Source organism: Phyllobates terribilis, unplaced genomic scaffold (assembly GCF_046119375.1).
Source record: "Phyllobates terribilis strain yellow unplaced genomic scaffold, ASM4611937v1 Scaffold_5__5_contigs__length_657084704, whole genome shotgun sequence".
NCBI lineage: Eukaryota > Metazoa > Chordata > Amphibia > Anura > Dendrobatidae > Phyllobates > Phyllobates terribilis.
Genome location: NW_027362765.1, coordinates 426,459,663 through 426,481,876, shown reverse-complemented (window position 1 = coordinate 426,481,876; position 22,214 = coordinate 426,459,663). Strand labels below are relative to the sequence as shown.

The window sequence follows — 22,214 nt, the reverse complement described above, 5'->3', positions numbered from 1 at the left end:
ATATCACAATGGATCAACAATAGGATAAGTCGGAAGGTTTATAACTCTGGGCACCCACACTAGTAAGATATGAAAGGGACTGCAAGCTCTCTCTCATTGACTTGTATGGGGGAGAGCTTGCAGTACCTTTCATGGCCACTACACAATGAATGGCGCTGTGACGCTTCTAACGCACCGTGACCTCTTCAATCAGTTGATCAATGGGGGTCCTGGGACACAAACTAGCCTAAAGATAGTTCACAATCATTCAAGTCACAGAAACCCCTTAAAATTAGCCTTTGATTCTGTACGGTCATGGACAGGATTGTAGAATGATGGAATTGGAAGAGTAAGAGGAATATATTAGTAATATTAAAGGGGTTTTCTAGTTTCAGAAACTGTGCTTTACACTAGCGAGTCTCGGCTACTGCTACAGGTGTCTACTTTTGTCAAAAAGTGTTGACGTCAGATTGATAGAGCTGTAGCCAATCAGTTAGCTCAACAGCTCTAAGAGGCTTATGCCATCTACTCGGGCACAACTGCTGAGCTCACTGACTGTCTGCAGTGCTTTCAACTTGCTGTCAGCACTGTAGACCATAACAGACACTGAGAGCAGTGGTAGACATTCACCACTGGACTCGGGGAGGAGGAATAAAGCACAGTTTTGTTTTTTTAACAAACAGCATGTGGGGAACAGGGGAAGACCCTTTGAGCGCTTTAGAACTGTGCTAATTTGGACTGGACCCTGAGGACATTAATCATTTTTTTCATTTTGCCTCAGAGGTCATAAATTTATTGCTTTCTATAGTGTATAAGGGCCAATCGAATCACAATGTGTCCCAATCACATCACAGGGACTTGCACCATACAAAGAGTCTAGTGGTGGGGATCAGAAATTTTTGACCTACATCAAACTGTCCAGAATCCTATATATACATTCATGCTTGGCTGGACCATACGCGTTCTCAGTAGAAAGAGACACCTCTGGCAGCGGCATATCTCCCCATGAATAAAAGGAATGAATCCAACTGGGGGATCTTTACCTCCCCCGACATCCGGGAAGTGTCAGGAGGCCATCATACACATTAGACGGTCATCAGTTCTCTTAACTTCAGCCGTTTCAGGCAATATACATCTAATGGGTATGGATAACTTTAAACCACTTGTGACAGTCACTGGTGATGTATGTGAAAGGAGATATGCTTCACTGCGGCTACTAGCCTCAGTGAACTGAACCTAGAAGTTTCTTCAGCATGTTAGGTGCTGAAAAGGTTAAACAGCCATCTTGGGTCTGGTTCTTTGTGAGTAGGTGTAAGACGGGCAGGACGCCTACTCACCATATCTCTACCTCAAGGGTGTGGCTGGGTAAGTTAAAGGCCACGATCCCACTATCAGTATTTGGTCAGTATTCGGTCAGTATTTTTTCTCAGGAGTGGGAACCAAAACCAGGAGTGGGTGATGAATGCAGAATTGGTGACTTTTTTCTATTATACCTTCTCTCTGATTGTTCCTCGCTTGGTTTTGGCTCCCACTCCTGAGAAAAAATACTGACAGAATACTGGCCAAATACTGACAGTGGGGCCATGGTCAAATACTCAGTCACTGTTTTTTTTCTGGTGTGGTCTTGAGAAAGAAGTCTACAGACTGTGAATGGAAGCCAGAGAGCTCCACAGAAGGACTTTGCGGAGCTAATCTGTGTTACCAAGAGCGGGCGAAACAAGCTCACCTTTGAATTGTGTTATACTTTATCTTTTTGTTTTCCGGTTATCCCGGAGAGGACTTGTTTATTTTGTGGAACCCTGACGTGGTTTATGCCGTATAATAATAAACCCGCAGGAATTTAACCCAAGACGTGTTTCATGTGTCTGCCTCTGTGAGAGCCGAGCAAGTTGCTTTACCACAGTTGGTGTGAGAGTGCTGGCAAGATTCCAGGAACACGTGTACCTGCCACAGAGAACGGTGGATGTCCTGGGTGAAGGCTGTCAGCCAGCCAGAGATGTACAGCAAATGGAGAAGCTCATCAAGCATCTAGTCCAGAGCCAACAGCAGCAGCACCAGCAGCAGCACCGGGAGCTACAGCAGCAGCAGCAAGCTCAGAAGGAAACAACCAAGCTGTTGATACAACAAATCCAGTTGCAGTAGAAAGCGCAGCAGCAGCACCAGCAGGAGCAGACCGATCACCCCACCCCCAGGGCCGACTGATGACTCACGCATCAGGAAAGCAGTAAAATGGGCCATGCAGAAGATGACCCCGGGGGATGATGTAGAAGCCTTTCTGACAGTCTTTGAGAGGGTGATTGATCGGGAGAGACTTCCATCACAACAGTGGGCAGAGGTTCTGGCACCATATTTGTCGGGCGAAAGCCAAATAGCATATTATGACTTAGCACTGCAGGATGCCAAGGAATATGCCAAACTAAAGACAGAGATCTTGGCACGCCTGGGAGTGAATATGGTGGTAAGAGCCCAACGAGTCCACCACTGGAAGTATGCCGGCGACAAACCCCCTGGCTCGCAGATGTTTGACTAACTGCATCTGGTTCAGAAGTGGCTGCAGCTGCAGTCTTCCACTCCTGCCCAGATGGTCGAGCGGGTGGTGATTCACAGATTCATACACTCCCTTCCCAAGTCGGTATAGACTTGGGTTGCCCAGGGTGACCATCAGAATGCGGACGACCTCGTTGGCCTAGTAAAGAGGTACCAGGTGGTTGAGAAATCCCTAGGGAAACCGGACATAGTCACTTCCCCGTACTGGAATACCCAAAAGGCGGTGGGTTCACCACTGAGGGAGTTTAGAGACACAACAGGGGGGCGTCTCAATTGCACTGAGGGTGCCACAAAGACTATTGTTAAGTATGTGATCTGTTGGCGATATCCCAATCCTGGACACATAGCCACCCAGTGTCATATGTGGACTGTCAACCTGGCGAGGGGGCCGCAGGCGGGTGCCATGTCCATTAATGGAGTAAGGGTGCTTGGACTGTTAGACTCTGGGAGTCTGGTGACCCTAATCAGCGCTACACTTCCCCACCAGTTGGTCCCTGCCAAAACCGTGGGTGTTCGTTGCATACATGGGGACACCAAGGACTACCCTGTGGCCAGAGTGACAGTGGGAACAGACTGTGGTGCCCAGTCCCACGAGGTCGGGGTGGTCAAGGACCTGATACATCCCATCATATTGGGGCACGATTTCTCTTTGTTTTGGGACTTATGGAAAAAGTGAACCGTACTGAATCGCGTGGACAAAAGCCAGGTCCCTAGGGAAGAACCTCTGTCAAAATCTCAAGTGGATGAGTTCCCACTGTGTGTCGTTGCCGGCGACGAGGACGAGACGGTGACCGAGGAGGCTGACCTCCCTGAGTTATAAGTGTCCGGAGAGATCTTTGGGACTGCTCAAGTTCGGGAGCTGATCTTAAATGTAGCGTTTGACCAGGTTACTGTCTGTACGGGGCTGCTCAAGAGCTGGAGGGCCGACACCAGGTACCCACACTTTGCAGTTCAGGAGCAGTTATTGTATTGGGTGACCAAACTAAGGAGTGATGAGGTAGTGGAACAGCTGTTAGTTCCAGGGCCATACCGACGGAGGGTATTAGATATGGCCCATTCATGTGTTCTGGGTGGACACCTGGGGGTCGAGAAAACTCAGGAGAAGATTTTGAGGATGTTTTATTGGCCAGGGTGTTACCGAGAAATCCTAAATTATTGTAGGTCCTGCCCCACCTGCCAGATAGCTGATCCCTCTTCCCACTTGCGTAGTCCTCTAATCCCACTATCTGTGATCGAAATCCCTGTTGAAAGGATTGCCATGGACCTAGTGGGGCCCATAGTTAAATCGGCACGGGGCCACAATACATCCTGGTGGTCATGGACTATGCGACCCGGTACCCAGAAGCGGTACCACTAGGGAACTCATCGAGTAAGAGCATAGCTCGGGAACTTGTCCATATATTTGCCAGGACTGGACTGCTGAAGGAGATACTTACTGACCAAGGAACCCCATTCATGAGCAAGGTAATGAAGGAGCTGTGTAAGGTCCTCCAGATTGCCAGCTGCGAACTTCCGTTTACCATCCGCAGACAGAAGGCCTAGTGGTGCGCTTTAATAAAACCTTAAAAGCGATGCTTAAAAAGGTTGTAGAGAAGGATGGTTGTGATTGGGACTACCTGCTACCATTCCTGCTCTTCTCAGTACGGGAGGTTCCGCAAGCCTCTACTGGATTCTCCCCGTTTGAGCGACTGTATGGACGACATCCGCGAGGGCTCCTGGATATTGCCAAGAAAATCTGGGAAGCCGAGGTTACACCCCACCGGAGCATCATAGAACATGTCGCCCAGATGCAGGAGAGAATGGCGAAGGTGACGCCTATCGTGAAGGAGCATCTCCTCCAGGCACAGGAGGCCCAGGCAAGGGTCTATAACTGATCAGCAAGGCAGAGGCAGTTCCAGCCTGGGGACGGTGTTCTGGTGCTAATCCCCACAGTCGAGAGCAAGTTCCTGGCAAAGTGGCAAGGCCCGTACGAGGTGATGGAGAAACTCAGCGAACTTAGTTTTAAAGTCTACCAGCCAGGCCGAAAAAAGCCGCACCAGATTTATCATGTGAACCTACTCAAGCCATGGCGAGATCGGGAACCCCTGGGAGCTTCTTGCCTGGGAGCTGGTAAAGAAAGCCAAGGTGGAAGAAGTCACGATAGCGGAGACTCTATTGCCGGCCCAGAAGCAACAGTGTCAAGAACTGCTGCAGCGAAATAGTGAATTGTTCTCAGAGTTGCTGGGGCATATGCAGGTGGTAGAGCACGATGTGTTGACAGAGCAGCATATAAGAGTGAACCTGAAGCCCTATAGGATTCCTGAAGAAGCCGGGAGGTGATCTCAACCAAGGTGAAGAGGATGTTAGACCTCGGCGTGATAGAGGAGTCAAAGAGTGGATGGTCGAGTGCCATCATTCTCGTGCCAAAGCCCAAAGGGGAATGGAGGTTTTGCAATGACTACCAAGGGCTGAATGAGGTATCCAAGTGTGACACATACCCGATGCCCAGCGTCGATGAACTCGAGAGGCTTGGACCTGCAAGGTATATTACCACCCTTGTCCTGGCAAAGACCTACTGGCAAATCCCCATGTCCCAGAGGGCCAAAGAGAAGACCGTTTTCTCAACACCTGATGGGTGTTTCCAATACACCCGAATGCCTGTCGGACTGCAGGGGATCCCAGCCACCTTCCTGAGGGCCATGGTTCGGATCCTAGTCCCACATAAGAAGTATGCCGCAGCCTACATTGTAATCTTTAGCCCAGACTTGGCTATTCATCTGCTAAAGGTACAGGTGATTCTGGATGCTCTGAGGAAGGCGGGATTTACTATAAATCCAAAAAAATGTGCCATTGGAAAGGAGGAGGCCAAGTACTTAGGCTATATCATTGGGAGAGGCGAAATTAAGCTGCAAGTTAATAAAGTTGAGGCAATACAGAACTGGCCGCAACCACTCTCCAAGAAGCAGGTGAGAGAGTTTCTTGGAATTGTGGGATATTACCGGCGGTTTATCCCAAATTTTCCCATGATGGCCGCGCCACTTACGGATCTCTTCAAATGCACCATATCAACGATGGCGAAATGGACAGATGAAACGGAGACGGCGTTCCAACAGCTGAAGCTGGCACTGTGTAAGCAGCCAGTCCTGGTCGCACCAGACTTCAATAAAGAATTTGTGGTCCAGACAGACGCTTCAGAAGTTGGCCTAGGAGCCATGCTCTCTCAAGAGATAAACGGGGAGGAACATCACATTCTCTGAGCTGTAAGCTCTCTTCCTGCGAGAAAAACTACGCTATAGTAGAAAAAGAGTGATTAGCCATAAAATGGGCCATAGATACACTGAGATATTACCTACTAGGCCGGAAGTTTAAACTAGTGTCCGACCATGCCCCTTTGAGATGGTTAAGGGAGAAGAAGGGTAAGAATGCCGGGTGACTAGGTGGTTCTTGGGTCTCCAGGATTTTTGTTTTCACATGGAGCATAGGCCCGGGTAGTTACACGGTAACGCTGATGCCCTCTCTAGAATTCCCTGTCGGGTGTCTGAAGGTGCCCAAACCCCCAGCTTTGGGCAACGGGGGGGAATATGTGACAGAGTCACTGGTGATGTATGTGAGGGGAGATATGTTTCACTGCGGCTACTAGCCTCAGTGAACTGAATCTGTAAGTTTCTTCAGCATGTTACGTGCTGAAGAGGTTAAACAGCCATCTTGGGTCTAGTTCTTTGTGAGCAGGTGTGAGAAGGGCGGGACGCCTACTCACCATATCTCCACCTCAAGGGTGTGGCTGGGTAAGTTAAATACTCAGTCACTGTGTGGTCTGGAGAAGGAAGTCTTCATATTGTGAGTGGAAGCCAGAGAGCGCCACAGATGGACTTTACTGAGTTATTGTGTGTTACCGAGAGCGGGCGAAACCCACTAACCTATGAACTGTACTATACTTTATCTTTTTGCTTTCCCGTTATCCCGAAGAGGACTGGTTTCTTTTGTGGAACCCTGACGTGGTTTATGCCGTATAATAATAAACCCGCAGGAATTTAACCCAAGACATGTTTCCTGTGCCTGCCTCTGTAAGAGCCGAGCAAGTCGCTTTACCACACACTTCGTTCCCACTTCCTCTAGCAGCTTACCTCCTGTAAGAACAATAGGATTGAGTATGTTGATGTCCAACATGCTCAATCCTTCCAACTTTTGACATCTGCCAATGATGGAGAGTAGGAATACCCCATATACATTAGACGATAGTCCTTCTATGTACCTGACATTTCTCTAATGTGTATGGCCACTTTAAAGGGTTTCTTTTCAGGAACATACCGCTCCCATGTGTCATGGGTGTGTCAGAGGTGACAGACAGTCGCCCTGCAGTTGGTTGCAGAAGATCTCTACGTTTGGCATTACAGACATCTTCTTACAGGCTGGCTCTAGGACCCAGCGGCTACCTCCCTCTGGCTAATTAACACCTTGCCTGGGTGTATAAATACCTGCTGTGTTTTAGAGGGAGGTGCCGGCGATATTCATTACTACTTGTGAAAGCTTTAGCAAGAGCAGTACTTCATCCTCTCTGGAGCTTGAGGACGTGTGCGCATTTGTCTGGAATTCGTCTAAAGCTAAGCAATTTCCCCGTTTGTCTACCCCTGTTGTCTATAGTGTTTAGTGGAGATCGACTATTGCTCATCTCCTCCCTTCCCTAGCCTTAGCCATACGACAGGTAAAGAGAGGGCGAGGTACGCGTGCGGCGATTGGTGAAGAGCCAATACAGGGACGATAGGGGAGACAGGGTGACGCTAGATCAACCTAGGAGATCTCCACTTTCCCCCTTTCCCTAGAATCTGGGCTCCCTTTCCCTCTTCCCTTTGTGTTGCACTAAGTCTTTCCCACACCTTGCGTGACACCATGCCTCCCGGTTTGCTGCCTGGTAAGGGCACGCGCTCCTACCTGATTGACAGTTTGAGTCAGCCGGATTGTTGCGCCACTGATCCGCATTGTGTGTTCTCAATGCTGCTGTAAGAGGCAGCCTTAGAGGAGCACTGAAGCTGGCCGACATTGGAACTAGTGCGCTCCAGTTATCTTAGCCCAATTCAGTGCCGTGCTTACAAGATCAATAGAACAGTGCTTGTAAGTGCTGCGCATGTTCGGCCACTGCTGCTGTCTGCAGCAAGCTGCTTGTATCAAAGGTGTAATGATCAGGGGGGACACTGCATAATTTTAATAAGAAGTAAATTGGAAAGTCGCTTGTTTGTCCAAGCACTTTCCATCTTTTAAGATGAGATTAACCCTTTAAGTTTGCAATATTGTTATTATCAGCATGCTGTATCTGTAATAAAGCCTCTCCCAAGATAACACTGTATGGGGTCAACCCCCAATAAACTCTACCCTAATTCACAAAGTATGACCTAAAATTAAACTTTCTGTATCTCATTCTCCTTTATAAAGTGGCCAACCCAGCAGGCGCTAGAAAATAAATGAAATAAAAATATAAATAGCTAAAAAAAAAATACCCACAGGTTCCCCAACACAGTTCATTAATATAGCTCAGGTTCAGGTACCCTTCATTTCTCCCTTTAATATAGAGACCTCTCTCCTTTCTTTGCAAGTGACATCCCGGTGATCTCATTAAGGAGAACCATTCAGAGAAAGAACCATCTGTGCATTTGAAGCCAGTGCACCACGCGCGTCTCATCTACCTACTGAATACAGCATCATTTGTATGCAGGGAGAATAAAGCAGCTTAGCATTTTGATTTTTTTAGGGGCACGAGGTTATCGCTGGGTCACAGTTACTTAACATTCCATTACTTGATACCAACACTCCCCCCACCCCCCTCTCTCCCAGCCGGGAACACAATAAGAGGCACGCGGAAAAAAGGCAAAGTAGCAGCGAAAAAATAACTCAGACACAGACGCGTAGTGGACAAACCCCTCCGCAACCAGTGTCCTCCATCACTAAAACACTGGAATAGTGAAATTAAGGTGTAACTAATAATCATACTGGTATATGAATATTGATTCATATTCATATACAAATTCATATATATATATATATATATATATATATATACACACACAGTGGTGGCCAAAAGTATTGGCACCCCTGCAATTCTGTCAGATAATACTCAGTTTCTTCCTGAAAATGATTGCAATCACAAATTCTTTGGTCTTATTATCCTCATTTAATTTGTCTTCAATGAAAAAACACAAAAGAGAATGAAGCAAAAATCAAATCATTGATCATTTCACACAAAACTCCAAAAATGGGCCAGACAAAAGTATTGGCACCCTCAGCCTAATACTTGGTTGCACAACCTTTAGCCAAAATAACTGCTATCAACCGCTTCCGGTAACCATCAATGAGTTTCTTACAATGCTCTGCTGGAATTGTAGACCATTCTTCTTTGGCAAACTGCTCCAGGTCCCTGATATTTGAAGGGTGCCTTCTCCAAACTGCCATTTTGAGATCTCTCCACAGGTGTTCTAGGGGATTCAGGTCTGGACTCATTGCTGGCCACCTTAGAAGTATCCAGTGCTTTCTCTCAAACCATTTTATAGTGCTTTTGGAAGTGTGTTTTGGGTCATTGTCCTGCTGGAAGACCCATGACCTCTGAGGGAGACCCAGCTTTCTCACACTGGGCCCTACATTATGCTGCAAAATTTGTTGGTAGTCTTCAGACTTCATAATGCCATGCACACGGTCAAGCAGTCCAGTGCCAGAGGCAGCAAAGCAACCCCAAAACATCAGGGAACCTCCGCCATGTTTGACTGTAGGGACCGTGTTCTTTTCTTTGAATGCCTCTTTTTTTTTCCTGTACACTCTATGTTGATGCTTTTTCCCAAAAAGCTCTACTTTTGTCTCATCTGATCAGAGAACATTCATCCAAAACGTTTTAGGCTTTCTCAGGTAAGTTTTGGCAAACTCCAGCCTGGCTTTTTTATGTCTAGGGGTAAGAAGTGGGGTCTTCCTGGGTATCCTACCATACAGTCCCTTTTCATTCAGACGCCGACGGATAGTAATGGGTTGACACTGTTGCACCCTCGGACTGCAGGGCAGCTTGAACTTGTTTGGATGTTAGTCGAGGTTCTTTATCCACCATCCGCACAATCTTGCGTTGAAATCTCTCGTCAATTTTTCTTTTCCGTCCACATCTAGGGAGGTTAGCCACAGTGCCATGGGCTTTAAACTTCATGATGACACTGCACACGGAAGACACAGAAACATTCAGGTCTTAGGAGATGAACTTGTAGCCTTGAGATTGCTCATGCTTCTGTAGCACCCCGAGGACTCGGCTGCTACAGGGGTATTGCACCTCGAACCAGAGGTGTGATATTCCACTCCCGGGTAAGGAGGGAGTGTGGACCGGGGCTCAGTAAGCTGCATACACTACACTCACCCCATTTCCGGGGGACAGATCAACGGTACTCCCACCAGATAGATGTGCAGGTACGACAGCGTCTGTCCCTGGCTGGAGTGGGAGGGGGGGAGGAATATCTCAGTGGTGTAGGAGCAGACAGGGGAGGGACTCTGGGCATAGGTAGGAGCCCATTGGGTGCTGGTCACCTGGGCTCGGGTGTCAGAAGGGAGAGGTGCAGAGGAGTGCAGTCTGAGAGAGTTCAGCCAGAGAGGGCTGACAGGGAGCTGTGGCTCAGTCCGGGCCCAGTTCCAGAGCCAGGCCTGAAGTGGAGGCCTGAAGCAGAGAGAGAGAGAGAAGTAAGAAGAAGGAGAAACAGGAACACCAGGAAAGGCCCAGAGACGCAAGAAGAGAGGGAACCCTGAGATCCCACGAGTTAACGGGTGAAGGGTTGGCAGAACGGGGTACCGGATCCCAAACTGGTGGAGGCCAATTATCCTCAGCCAGGAACCGGAGGTCGTGGTCAAGTCTTGGCGCGACCCCTCACCATATCCACCAGGAAGGCATACCATATAGGGTCAGGGAAACCGGGAAAGGTTTCACCACCAGAAGGCCCGAGGGAGCCGGACAAAGGTGGGTCCCTAGTGGGGACGGCCAGTAGGAAGGAAGAGAGGGGAGCCTTGGACCACGCTCCGGAATTGCCTGGGAGTTAGCCGAGTCCCTCACCTGGTGGGCGCAGCACGGCTCGGGTGGTCTTGACTGCGCACAAGGGACCTGATAAAGAACTGTGAGTAAAGCATTGAAAACTGCAGCTGTACGTCTCACTGATTCCTTGTCGCATTAGCACTATTAGGACGGGGACTACTATAACATCACTACCATCATCCCCTCTTCGCCTGCTGCCCTGGGGCCATACCCCTCCCGTTGGGGGTTATACTATCCACGCTGCACACCCGTACCACCGGCCTCAGCGGTCTGCCCTGCAGCGGCGGCTTCATAGCCGCAATCAATGGGTGGCGTAGTCGAACAATATAACATCTTATTCTAAGTTCTGCCACTTGGTTTGACACCCTGGGCACGGACCGGGTCACCGCCACGAGGACTACTACCCCTATCAGATCCGGCTCCGGGTATTCCCCGCATGCGCAACGCTGCACAACATGGCCCAGGGGGCGCGTCAACTTTGGCGTAGTCGGCAGGATTACGTGCCCGCAACCACCGAGTACTGCGTGCCTGAAAAAAGAGACTTTTATACTTACCTGTGGTGAAGTTTCCCGCCGTCCGGAGTCGTTTCCCGCCATCTGGAGCCGATTCCCGCCATCCGACGCCATCTTCTGCCTTCTTCCCGCCATCCGTGGAGTTTTCCCGCCATTGGACGCTATCCTGAGGGCGCCGCGCGGGAAGAAGAGGGGCGTGGACTCCGAAAGCCCGCGAGAACTGAAGCCCCGCCTCACGTCCGGACGTTGCGTAAGGTCCTGGAAGGAGCCCAGCAGACGCCGACGTCACAGGAGCGCGACGGAAGGTCCTCAACCCTGACGATCCACTGCGGAGCCGCGGCCTACGGAAGAGGATCATCGCAAGGTAGGCCACGGTCCACTAGGGGGGAGGAGGATGTCGGATACGGAGGAGAGCTTCACCGCCACAGCCGCCGCCAGCGCCACCGCTGCTGCGGTCATGCCTTTCACCATGCCCTATATCCCGGGGGCAGCCTGGCTACCCCAGTACTCAGGGGAGTCACATACCCTAAATGACTTCAGAGAAAGGCTGGATAGCCTCTTCCAGGTGTATCCCCTCACGGAGGCGCAAAAAGTGAGCATCCTGGTGGCCCAATTAATCGGGGCAGCCCAAAGGGAGGTAAAGTCCTGGCCACCTGGGAGGAAGAGGACTGTCAGAGACATACTAACCCGGCTGAAAGACACACTTGACACCCGCACCTCAGCCGAAATAAAACTATGATTTTATGGGTGCAAACAACGGGCACATGAGAGTATAAGAGACTATGCTCTAAACCTACAAGAGGCCCTGAGAGCCATTAAGCAGGCAGACCCTGACAGCGTGGGAAATGAAGATAAGCTGTTGACTGAACAATTCATTGAGGGTCTACTGTGCAATGCCCACCGGACCCAGTTGCGGGCAATGGCCTTACAGGACCCTGACCTGGACTTTGCACAGTTCAAGGACAGAGCCACCCGGGTGCTCCAAGAACCGGCACCAGGTGGCGCTGTGACCCACAGGCGCCCTGCTATCACTTATCACCAGGAGCCGGCGCCCTTGTCTGCAGGGCCTGTGGGAGCTGATGCGCAGGCTTTAAACAGTGACCCGGGTACAGACCTGCACAATCAGGTCCAAGAGCTAACTAAAAGAGTTGCCGCGCTAACCCGAACTGTGCAGTCTTTACAGGTTTCTACTGCAGGGAAGATCGAGCTGGCATCCGGACCGGAGGACATCCCGTGGCGCCGACCAAGGAGGACCCCACCGGCCAGAGGAAGACCCAGCGATCGATACAACGAGGACGGACGACCTATTTGCCGCCGCTGCAATCAACCCGGACATGTGGCAAGGTACTGTCATTTAAACGGGCACAACCTGGGGTAGAGGGCCAACCCCCAGGCATAAGACCATCAGGCCCATCAAACTGGCGTGATAAATACGTAGGGGGATGTCCAATCTTGCCTGTGGTACTGGATGGCATTCCTATGAGTGCCCTACTAGACACTGGGTCACAGGTCACCACCATCCCGTACGTGCTCTTCAAGCAGTACTGGAATGATTCGGACATAACCCGCTACCCAGACGACGACCTGAGTATCGTCGCCAGCAATGGTCAGCCCGTGCCGCAGGTGGGATTCAAGGAGGTGACCATTAAAATCGGTAAAGTCGAACTGGCGGCACAAGGAATGACTATAGTGGACATAGACCGTCATGAGAGTCACCCTAGAATCACCCTGGGAACCAAAGTAATTGAAAATTGTCTTGCAGAGGTGATTCTCATTTTACAGCAGGTTGCCAAGAACGCCAGTTCCGGCCAGCAGCGTGTGCTCCAAAAAGAGATCCGGGCGCTGATGAAGCGGCAACAGGTGGAACTATCTGGTGGTGAGATAGGTAGCGTGAGAATGTGTGACCCGTTCCCTATTGCCATGCCCCCAAAAAGTGAGATGATGATTTGGTGCCGGGCAGCTATTGGTCTAAAAGGTAGAGACTACCAAGCAATGGTAGAACCCGTCTACTCAGACAGTAGGCCCACCATTTTGACAGCACGGGGGGTGGTCGATGTACGCCATGGGAGGGTGCCCGTTCGCATCATAAATATCGGTGAGAGAGAAGTACACCTGCCCCGGTATGCCACGCTAGCTAAATTGTTCACCATAAACCAGAATTCTGTACAGGCCGTGGAACCCTTGCCTCCATCTCAACCAGAGGAAGGTAACGGCTCTAAGAAACCAGTGGGGGACTGGTGTCAGCAACTACATCTGGGAACCGAATCCACTCCCTCACACCAGAAACAAGGAGTCTATCGGGTGGTTCAAGAGTACGAGAGAGTGTTTAGTAAACACCCGTTAGACTTCGGGCGAGTAAAGGGGGTAGAACACCACATCCCCACGGGAGACCATCCTCCCATAAAGGAGAGATACCGACCCATACCCCCTGCACACTACCAACACGCCAAGGGGATGCTTAGAGACATGAAGGAGGCTGGGGTAATCAGGGACAGCTGTAGCCCCTGGGCAGCTCCACTAGTCTTAGTGAAAAAGAAGGACAACACTATGAGAATGTGTGTAGACTACAGGAAGGTCAACCGTATCACACACAAAGATGCGTACCCGTTACCAAGGATAGAAGAGTCCTTAGTTGCATTAAAATCTGCTAATTTCTTCTCTACTTTGGATCTCACTAGCGGGTACTGGCAGGTTCCTGTAGCAGAGGCAGACCGAGAGAAGACCGCATTCACCACCCCGATGGGTCTCAGCGAATTTAACTGTATGCCGTTCGGGCTCTGCAACGCACCAGGAACCTTCCAACGGTTGATGGAATGCTGTCTGGGACACCGGAACTTCGAGACGGTCCTGTTATACCTGGACGATGTCATCGTCTATTCCAAGACCTACGAGGACCACCTGAAACACCTGGCAGAAGTGTTCGAAGCTCTGGCAAACTACGGCCTAAAGGTGAAACCCTCCAAGTGTCACCTCCTGAAACCAAAGGTGCAATACCTGGGACATGTGGTGAGTGCTGACGGAGTGGCTCCTGACCCTGATAAGATCACCGTGATTAAGGACTGGCCAAGACCCTCCAGCATAAAGGAAGTGCGGCAGTTCCTCGGGTTGGTAGGCTACTACCGAAGATTCATTCCCGGTTTCACCAAAATGGCAGCCCCTATGCAGGACCTCCTGATAGGTCAATCTTGAAAAGCCAAAAACCAGAAGCCGCCCTTCAGGTGGGAAAAGCTGGAAGAGGAGTCCTTTTGCCAGCTGAAGATGGCCCTCACGGGGGATGAAATCCTGGCATATCCAGACTACAGCCAGCCCTTTATCCTCCACACGGACGCAAGTAACATCGGGCTAGGAGCCGTGCTGTCCCAGATCCAGCAAGGAAAAGAATGAGTAATCGCTTACGCTAGCCGAAAGCTACGACCCACCGAGAGGAACCCTGAGAATTATAGCTCATTCAAACTGGAGTTCCTGGCAGTAGTGTGGGCAGTGACCGAACGTTTCAAGCATTACCTTGCCTCCTCCAAATTCATCGTGTACACGGATAACAACCCGTTGACACACCTGGACACTGCAAGGCTCGGTGCTCTGGAACAGAGATGGATGGCTCGCCTGTCCAACTTTGAATTCACCATCAAATACCGGGCAGGACGCTCAAATGCCAACGCGGATGCCCTGTCTAGAATGCCGAACTTACCGGACGTAGGGGAAGATCCAGAAGATCTGGAAGAAGTTGAGCTCCCTGCGTTCCACCGTCATGGGATTACCCTGTATTCCCACCGTGTGAAGGACAGGCGCTCCGCGACGTTCAATCCCTTGCCCCACTACAACTGGGCGGAGACGCAAGACAGTGATCCTGCAGTCCGTCTGGTGAAGGAAATGCTGACCCAAGCCGATGCCAGTCTGGACCCAGACGCCCCAGAAGAGACTAAGCAACTGTGGAAGGAGAAAAGTAGGCTGTTCCTCTACAGGGAGAAGTTGTGCCGGAGAATGGTTAACTCTCGAACACATGAGTTGACCTGGCAGGTAGTGGTCCCCAGACGAGACGCGGCTATGATTCTGGAGGCGTACCACAACGGAGCAGGACATTTCGGGTGGAAGAAGCTGGAGTTCTTGTTGCGTGAACGGTTCTACTGGGTAGGCATGAGAGGAGCCATCGAGAGGTGGTGCAGAGACTGTGGACCGTGCCACCTAAGAAGGAAGGACCGTGCCAGCCAGAAGACTCCCTTGCAGCCCATCATCACCCGACAGCCACTGGAACTGGTAGCCCTGGACCATGTGAAACTGGCTCCAAGCAGATCTGGGTATGTCTACGCCCTCACAATCGTAGATCATTACTCCCGGTTCCTGGTGGTGGTCCCGGTCAAGGACTTAACGGCTCAAACAGCAGCTAGAGCCTTCCAGCAGCACTTCTGCCGTCCACACGGGTACCCGGACCAAGTGCTGACAGACCAAGGGCCAGCCTTCGAAGCGGAAGTCTTCCAGGAGTTCTGCACCCTGTATGGCTGCACGAAGATAAGAACAACGCCCTATCACCCAAAAACTAATGGACTCTGCGAGAAGATGAACCAGGTGGTGATAGACCTCCTGAAAACATTGCCCCTGGAAGAACGCAGTCTGTGGCCTGAGAAGCTGCCTGATCTGGTGGACCTATACAACCACATCCCTGTAGGTTCTACCAACTGCACCCCGGCTTACCTAATGAGAGCGAGACCTGGTAAGCTGCCTATCGACCTGGATATGGGAGTCCTGACGCCCGAGGACACCTCGCCAGAGGCAGACTGGGATACAGGACGGCAGCAGCAGTATCGGAAAGTGCAGGAGAGCGTGGAGCGAAGTCTGTCTCAAGCTAGAGAAAGGCAAGAGAGGGCTTATAATCAGTATGCTCCCGCTGTTCCCCTGGTACCTGGAGAGCAGGTCTTGAAGAGGAAAAGACGGCTCCACAAGTTGGACGACCAGTGGGAGAAGGACCCGTACACCGTACTGCCATCAAGCCATGAGAACCCAAAGATTTGCGTTATCAGTAAGGATGGAGGAGAAACCACAGCCGTTGTCTCCAGAGACCACCTGAAGAAGTGTCCCGAGCAGCTGCAAAACCCTGAAGAAGAAGATCAAGAAAACCCTCGACCCGCAGAGGAAAGGGAAGAAATGATCAGGACTGTACTCGGAGACTTCCCCCGGTCTTGGACACAAGTAAACGGTGCTGTCGTGGTACCCGTCCTCACCTTTCTCCAGCCAGCCCCGCAAGTGCCTACAGAGGAACCAGTAGAGCTGGAAAAGCAGCCGGCCCAAGAGGCAGAAGAGTCCACGCCAGCAGTACAGGAGGATCAACCCTCTGCTAGTAGTGAGCCTGCCGTGCCCCTAGTGAGCCAAAGAGTGCGCAGAAAGCTGCCCAGCCTGCCCATAACACCTCCTACACCCTGTAGTGCAGGACCAGTTAGTGAGCTCCGTAGGTCCACTAGGGTTACCAGAGGCCAGATGCCCGTACGTTGGAGAACCTAAGTTGGCTAGTTGCTTTAACTATTTTATGTTTACCTGTTTTGTTGTAGCCGTTGCTAATTATGTTTTTCAGTTACAGATTTCTTTATATGGACTGACAGGTTATGGACAGTGAGTAACCGGAACTCTGTTGTAAATATGTTTGGAGCGTAACCCAGGAATGGACTAAAGACTGTTGAAGACTCGGGGCAGGACAGACCCCTACCTGGTTACGGCTCCCTGTTCTTTGGTGAAATGGACACCCTTATTGCTTCCCGGTTATGGACACGCCGTGACCATCTCATGTATTTAATTGTTATTGTTTATACCCTGTTATGTTTTGAAAAAAAAAATATATATATGTTTAGTCCGGGAGTACTAAATTTCACTAGGGGGGAATGTGCCACCCCAGGGGTCTGGTTTCCACAGTAATAGCAGTATTACGTCTGTGAGCAGGTGGGAGGTCTCCTGGGCAGGAATCCTAAGCATGCCACACCTCCTGCCCAGTCCTGGGAGGGAAAGAACTTACCCTACATAAACTGGGGCTGAGGCAGGGTTAGAGAGAGGAGTTCCAGACAGAGACGGAGTCTGGTCTGGACACGCAGAAACAGGGACAGACAGACATCAGGAGCTCTGTAGGAGCCAAGGAGAAGCGCCAGGGGCTGGAGCTGTGCAGAGCTCGCCCTGGGAGAAGGTACTAAAACCGGACACAGGAGTCCGAGGCTGTGGGGACTAAGATATACCCAGCAGCAGAATCCATCCGGCAGGGGATTCCAGGTCCTCTGGCCATAAAAGCCCGGAGGCTCAGTCACAACGAAGGGACCAGCACCGCCATCCCGGAGCGGAGGCTAACTGGAGGCCCCAGGTCACCGGCCATACGGGTGAGCACCACACGGTATACCCAGGGACGTGGGCTACTTGTAACCGCCGAAAGCAGGGTAGCCAGGAAGGGTACAGACTAACGGGAAGGCCTACAACTCCACCTGGCCAGGGGAACTCCGGCTTACTCGCAGACTAACCAGGCCCCAACTACTAGCCAGTACTCCCGGGGGAATTTGCCTTGTACCATCAGTAAAGGCCCTGAACTGTACCCTCGCGTCTCCGTGCTTCCTTGTCGCACCGTTAGTGCTGGGACATCCACACCATCACTCCCAACATCACCCACATCCGCTGCCCTGAGGCCATACCTCTCCCGTTGGGGGTTATATCAACATTGCTGCACACCTATACCACCGGCCTCAGCGGTCTGCCCTGCAGCGGCGGTTTCATAACCGCATTCAACGGGTGGCGTAGTCGGACACTAATACCATCATACCAATAACTGCCACTTAGTTTGACCACCCTGGGCGCGGACCGGGTCACCGCCACACGAAGACTACTACCCCCATCGGATCCGGCTCCGGGTATCCCCCGCGTGCATGCGCGCCGCACTACAGCACTGGCCCAGGGGGTGAGTCACTTCCTCACTATTTGGTTTCTCAAGTCCTCAGACAGTTCTTTGGTCTTCTTTCTTTTCTCCATGCTCAATGTGGTACACACAAGGACACAGGACAGAGGTTGAGTCAACTTGAATCCATGTTAACTGGCTGCAAGTGTGATTTAGTTATTGCCAACACCTGTTAGGTGCCACAGGTAAGTTACAGGTGCTGTTAATTACACGAATTAGAGAAGCATCACATGATTTTTCAAAGGGTGCCAATACTTTTGTCCACCCCCTTTTTTAGGTTTGGTGTGGAATTATATCCAATTTGGCTTTAGGACAATTCTTTTTGTGTTTTTTTTTCATTGAAGACAAATTAAATGAAGAGAATAATACCAAAGAATTTGTGATTGCAATCATTTTCAGGAAAAAACTGAGTATTATCTGACAGAATTGCAGGGGTGCCAATACTTTTGGCCACCACTATATATATATATATATATATATATATATATATATATATATATGTGTAATAATTATATTTTTTCTCTTTCCATTTATTTCTTCTTTCCCTTTGAAGGTGATGCTCTGCATCATTCATTTATTGCATACACCGTGGCTATGCTATAAATACTTGAAATGGAAATATCCAATTTTAAGAGTTGTCTGGCCTCAGTCTGGAGTCATTAGAGTATGCAGACATTACAACCGGGGATCGCAAATGATTCTGCCTGTGAGGTAAAACATTGTTTATAAACAGGCAGGAAAATGTTTTGTCTCACATAAAGAATCAGCTGTGATCCCCTGCTATGATTCGTGTATACTCTTTTGCTTCCCCCCTGCCCAGGAGCTGTGGTATGATCAGACCATGTTCCTGCACGGTCAGACACAGCCATTACACAGTACACAGCAGGGGCACATCTATAAGATTATCTCAGCACAGGAACATTTTATTTGTAACACATCCAATTGTGGAAATTATTATTATTCTGAGATCTATTAATTAAAAGGTTCATTGTTCTTGGGAAACCCCTCTAACAACTGTTCCCCTCCTCATTCTTGTAACTCTCCTTGCTAACCTTTGATTATATTATTTGAGATTTTCGAATTATGTTTCAATAAAATTATATTTAGTTTTTCGATGAGTGTTTCCGTTATGACTCCATGTTGTTGTTATTTGGTTTCATATTGATATGGGATTATTTCACCCGGTTATTTTTTAGATATATTGATGGGGGAACTTTACTATTGAGTTTTGTTCCCAGCCTGGAAAAATGAGGAGTGCTATGTCTATTTCCACACAGTGTAGCCAATCATCCTATAACTTTAAACTTGAGAACTTTGCTTCCAACTGTATTTCTGGGAACATTCAATTTTCTAACAAAGTCCTGGAAAATTCTGGAGTAGCCGTCACAGTTGCATATCTTGAAGAAGTCAGCATTCTGTGATAGCGGCATTTACTGCAAGACCCCATCGTCCTCCCCACCGCAAAGCAATCATGGGGTGCCAATGGACTGCCATGATCACCACCATGCTCATCATGACAGTACTCCTACGAATACCCAAAAAATACCGCCACAATCAAACTGATCTGGAGAATCAGGCTACCAGGTCATTTTATTTTTACCGCACAAGGAAGGGTGTAAAATAACAAAACAAAACCCAAAAACAATTGCGGAATTGCATTTTTTTCCCAATTTCACCACAGCCAGATTTTTTTTTCCTGTTTGCCAATATGTTGAATGGTAAAATAAAGAATGCCACTCAAAACTACAATTTGTCCCGCAGACAAAAAGCCCTCAGAGGGCTATGTGGATGGAAAAATAAAAATGTTTTGGCTTTTAGAAGAAGAGAAAAACTGAAAAAAGAAAAAAACAGAAAATTGTCCAGTCGGGAAGGGATTAAATTGTTCTAGTCTGATTGCTGTAGGGGCTCAGCTCTCTGGTAGACGCTGGGATACTCACAGGCACAGGGTCTTAATATTAAAACAAAATAAAGTTTATTGTCCTTCATAAACCTTATAGCTCCAAATGAAAGCAGCCTTTCTTCAGCACAAATGAATAACATAACCAGTCCTTTCTTCAGCACAGTACAACAAAGTAATTATGACAGTCTCTCCAATCTTGGTATTGCAGGCAGTAGCAGCTGAAGCAGTTTTAAACGCTTTCACCAACAAACACACATCTATTCAGCTCCAGCACAACTCACCCTCTGAGCTGTCTCAGCTGTCTTTCCTTCAGCTTGTAAGACCCAGACTGGAGTATGGGAGCAACCTTTCCCACCCAAGCTCTTTTAGTCGCTCTTAGATCCCAGACCTTAAAATCCACTGAAACAAACTACTCAGTAATCTATTGTTAGTGGTACAGACTTCCCAGGATTTACATCACCGAGGTCAGCCACCTCGGTGGCACATACAGGCTGTCAACCACTTTACCTGACACCTTGTTACACTGGTTTATTGGAAACAGCAGAAAGTTTGTAAATTTTGCTGATAAACCTAATTTATAATGGGTGGTTAAATAATTTGATTGCATCTGTATAAGATACCAAATACACAATACCAAAAGTAAAGGTCCATTGTGCAGTTCGCCAGGAGGGCAAAAACGAAGTTAAAAATACTTCCTCCAACTTTCTTACCATATTGTTTGAACAACATTTCTTGCGCTCTGAAGAGCTCCTTCTCTTAAGTTTGCATTCTACAACAAAGTACCACGACAGGTCGGAGATTTACGTCTTGTACATCGTCCCGGACACAGACTTGATTTGTACAATTTCACTGCATAGTGTTCGCGTTCCTCTGCCATGACACACTATATCACAGCAGTCAAACGTTGCAGGTTCTGCATTAGAAATTTGCATTTCCCTCCTAAAACTGGAATTCTTTATCATTATGACACAACTATAAAATTTTATTATAGGCAAACAGGTCTGAGAAGATTTACTGCGCTCAGGAAGATCCAGGGCTAATCACGAGAATCTCAATTGAGGAGCGCAGGGAGACTATTAAGAGGGAAGATGGCGGTTTTCGTGTAGTTGTAGTACAATAAAACGACAACTAAAGGTCAATTTTGTTCTTTACTGATGAATAACGAGCAATAAAATTGTCACTAGAGTAAAAAGAGTTTATTCCTTACCGACAGTAACAAATATGTTAGAAAAATATCAACTGAAGTCAGTGATAATTATAAGAGTTGTCCACTTTCAAAAGCGGGTCAATGAGGTGTAAAAGAAACAAGCTGAGTTTTACTTACCCTCCCCAGGTCCAGCGCCGGTTTCTGTTATTTTCTGCAGAGGTGCTTTTATAAAACTCCAAGGGATTCAAAACCAAAACACTCTTTTCTGGGCACAAAGGTATAAGCCAATAAAAAGTTCATTCAGCAGTTAGATATATGTCAGTGCGTGCTCACCCGAATAGATTACAGTCCTTTCTCCCAGAGCAAACTTTATACACAGAAGAGGTACGGTCCTACAATCCTCGGCATCCCCTCCAGCCTGAGCTCCAATAGCTTCCAACGCTAAACCGAAGTTTTCATCTCCAAGCACAGCTCACAATGAACAGGCTGCAACTTCCACACGTTACTCTGCAGCTCCAACACACAGACTGCCCAGCTTTCCTAGCTGTCCCATGCAGACTCCATTCAGAAAGAGACTCAGGCTTGTCTCTCTCCCAGCTACAGCTCACATTTTGGCTGGTCACTCTCCAGCTTCAACACACTCCACTCTACTCCACATCCAGCAGACTCACACAAGGTGAACCCATTTCCTGGTTCTTAATCAAAGCTAGTCAGGTGCATCTAATTAAGACCAGCAGTGCTAGGATTTAACCCAGTCCTAAATGGCTTTGCTACACCATATACTAACATTAATCATATTGCCCATATAATAACAGCAGACATTGTGCCCATAAAACAACGCCAGGCATAAATGCTGTAGAGCTAGAGATATCACCGCCGCACATGACTTCCCACATAGTGTGAATGATAATTTGTGCTTCACAATAATAACGATGTGGTTAAATCAGGTTTTAGATTTAAACACATTATAGATAGAAGAAGGTGACACTGGTCGGCAAATGAGTAAGTGAAGATCATTAATGTCATCACTAGAAAGCAGATATATTTCAGATACAGAAAGTTCCACTCACCAAAACTGTATAGATGTGCAGACACCGATAAACGGGAGTAAAGTCTACCAAATCCTGGACACTGAGGACCTGTAGAAAGTACGACATTCACACATGTGAACATGGACTCAACATTTGGTTTTG

The 22,214-nt window shown here is 48.8% G+C and overlaps 1 protein-coding gene across 4 annotated transcripts in view; it reads right to left on the bottom strand.

Moving 5' to 3' along the window:
• The window catches only part of EXOC6 (exocyst complex component 6), a 263,669-nt gene that overhangs the window by 155,331 nt on the left and 86,124 nt on the right, over positions 1-22,214 (bottom strand). For all 4 annotated transcript variants that reach the window (XM_073685247.1, XM_073685249.1, XM_073685246.1 and 1 more), the window contains exon 8: positions 22,092-22,160. In XM_073685247.1, the coding sequence (XP_073541348.1) occupies positions 22,092-22,160 (69 nt within the window). The remainder of the gene's footprint in view (positions 1-22,091; positions 22,161-22,214) is intronic.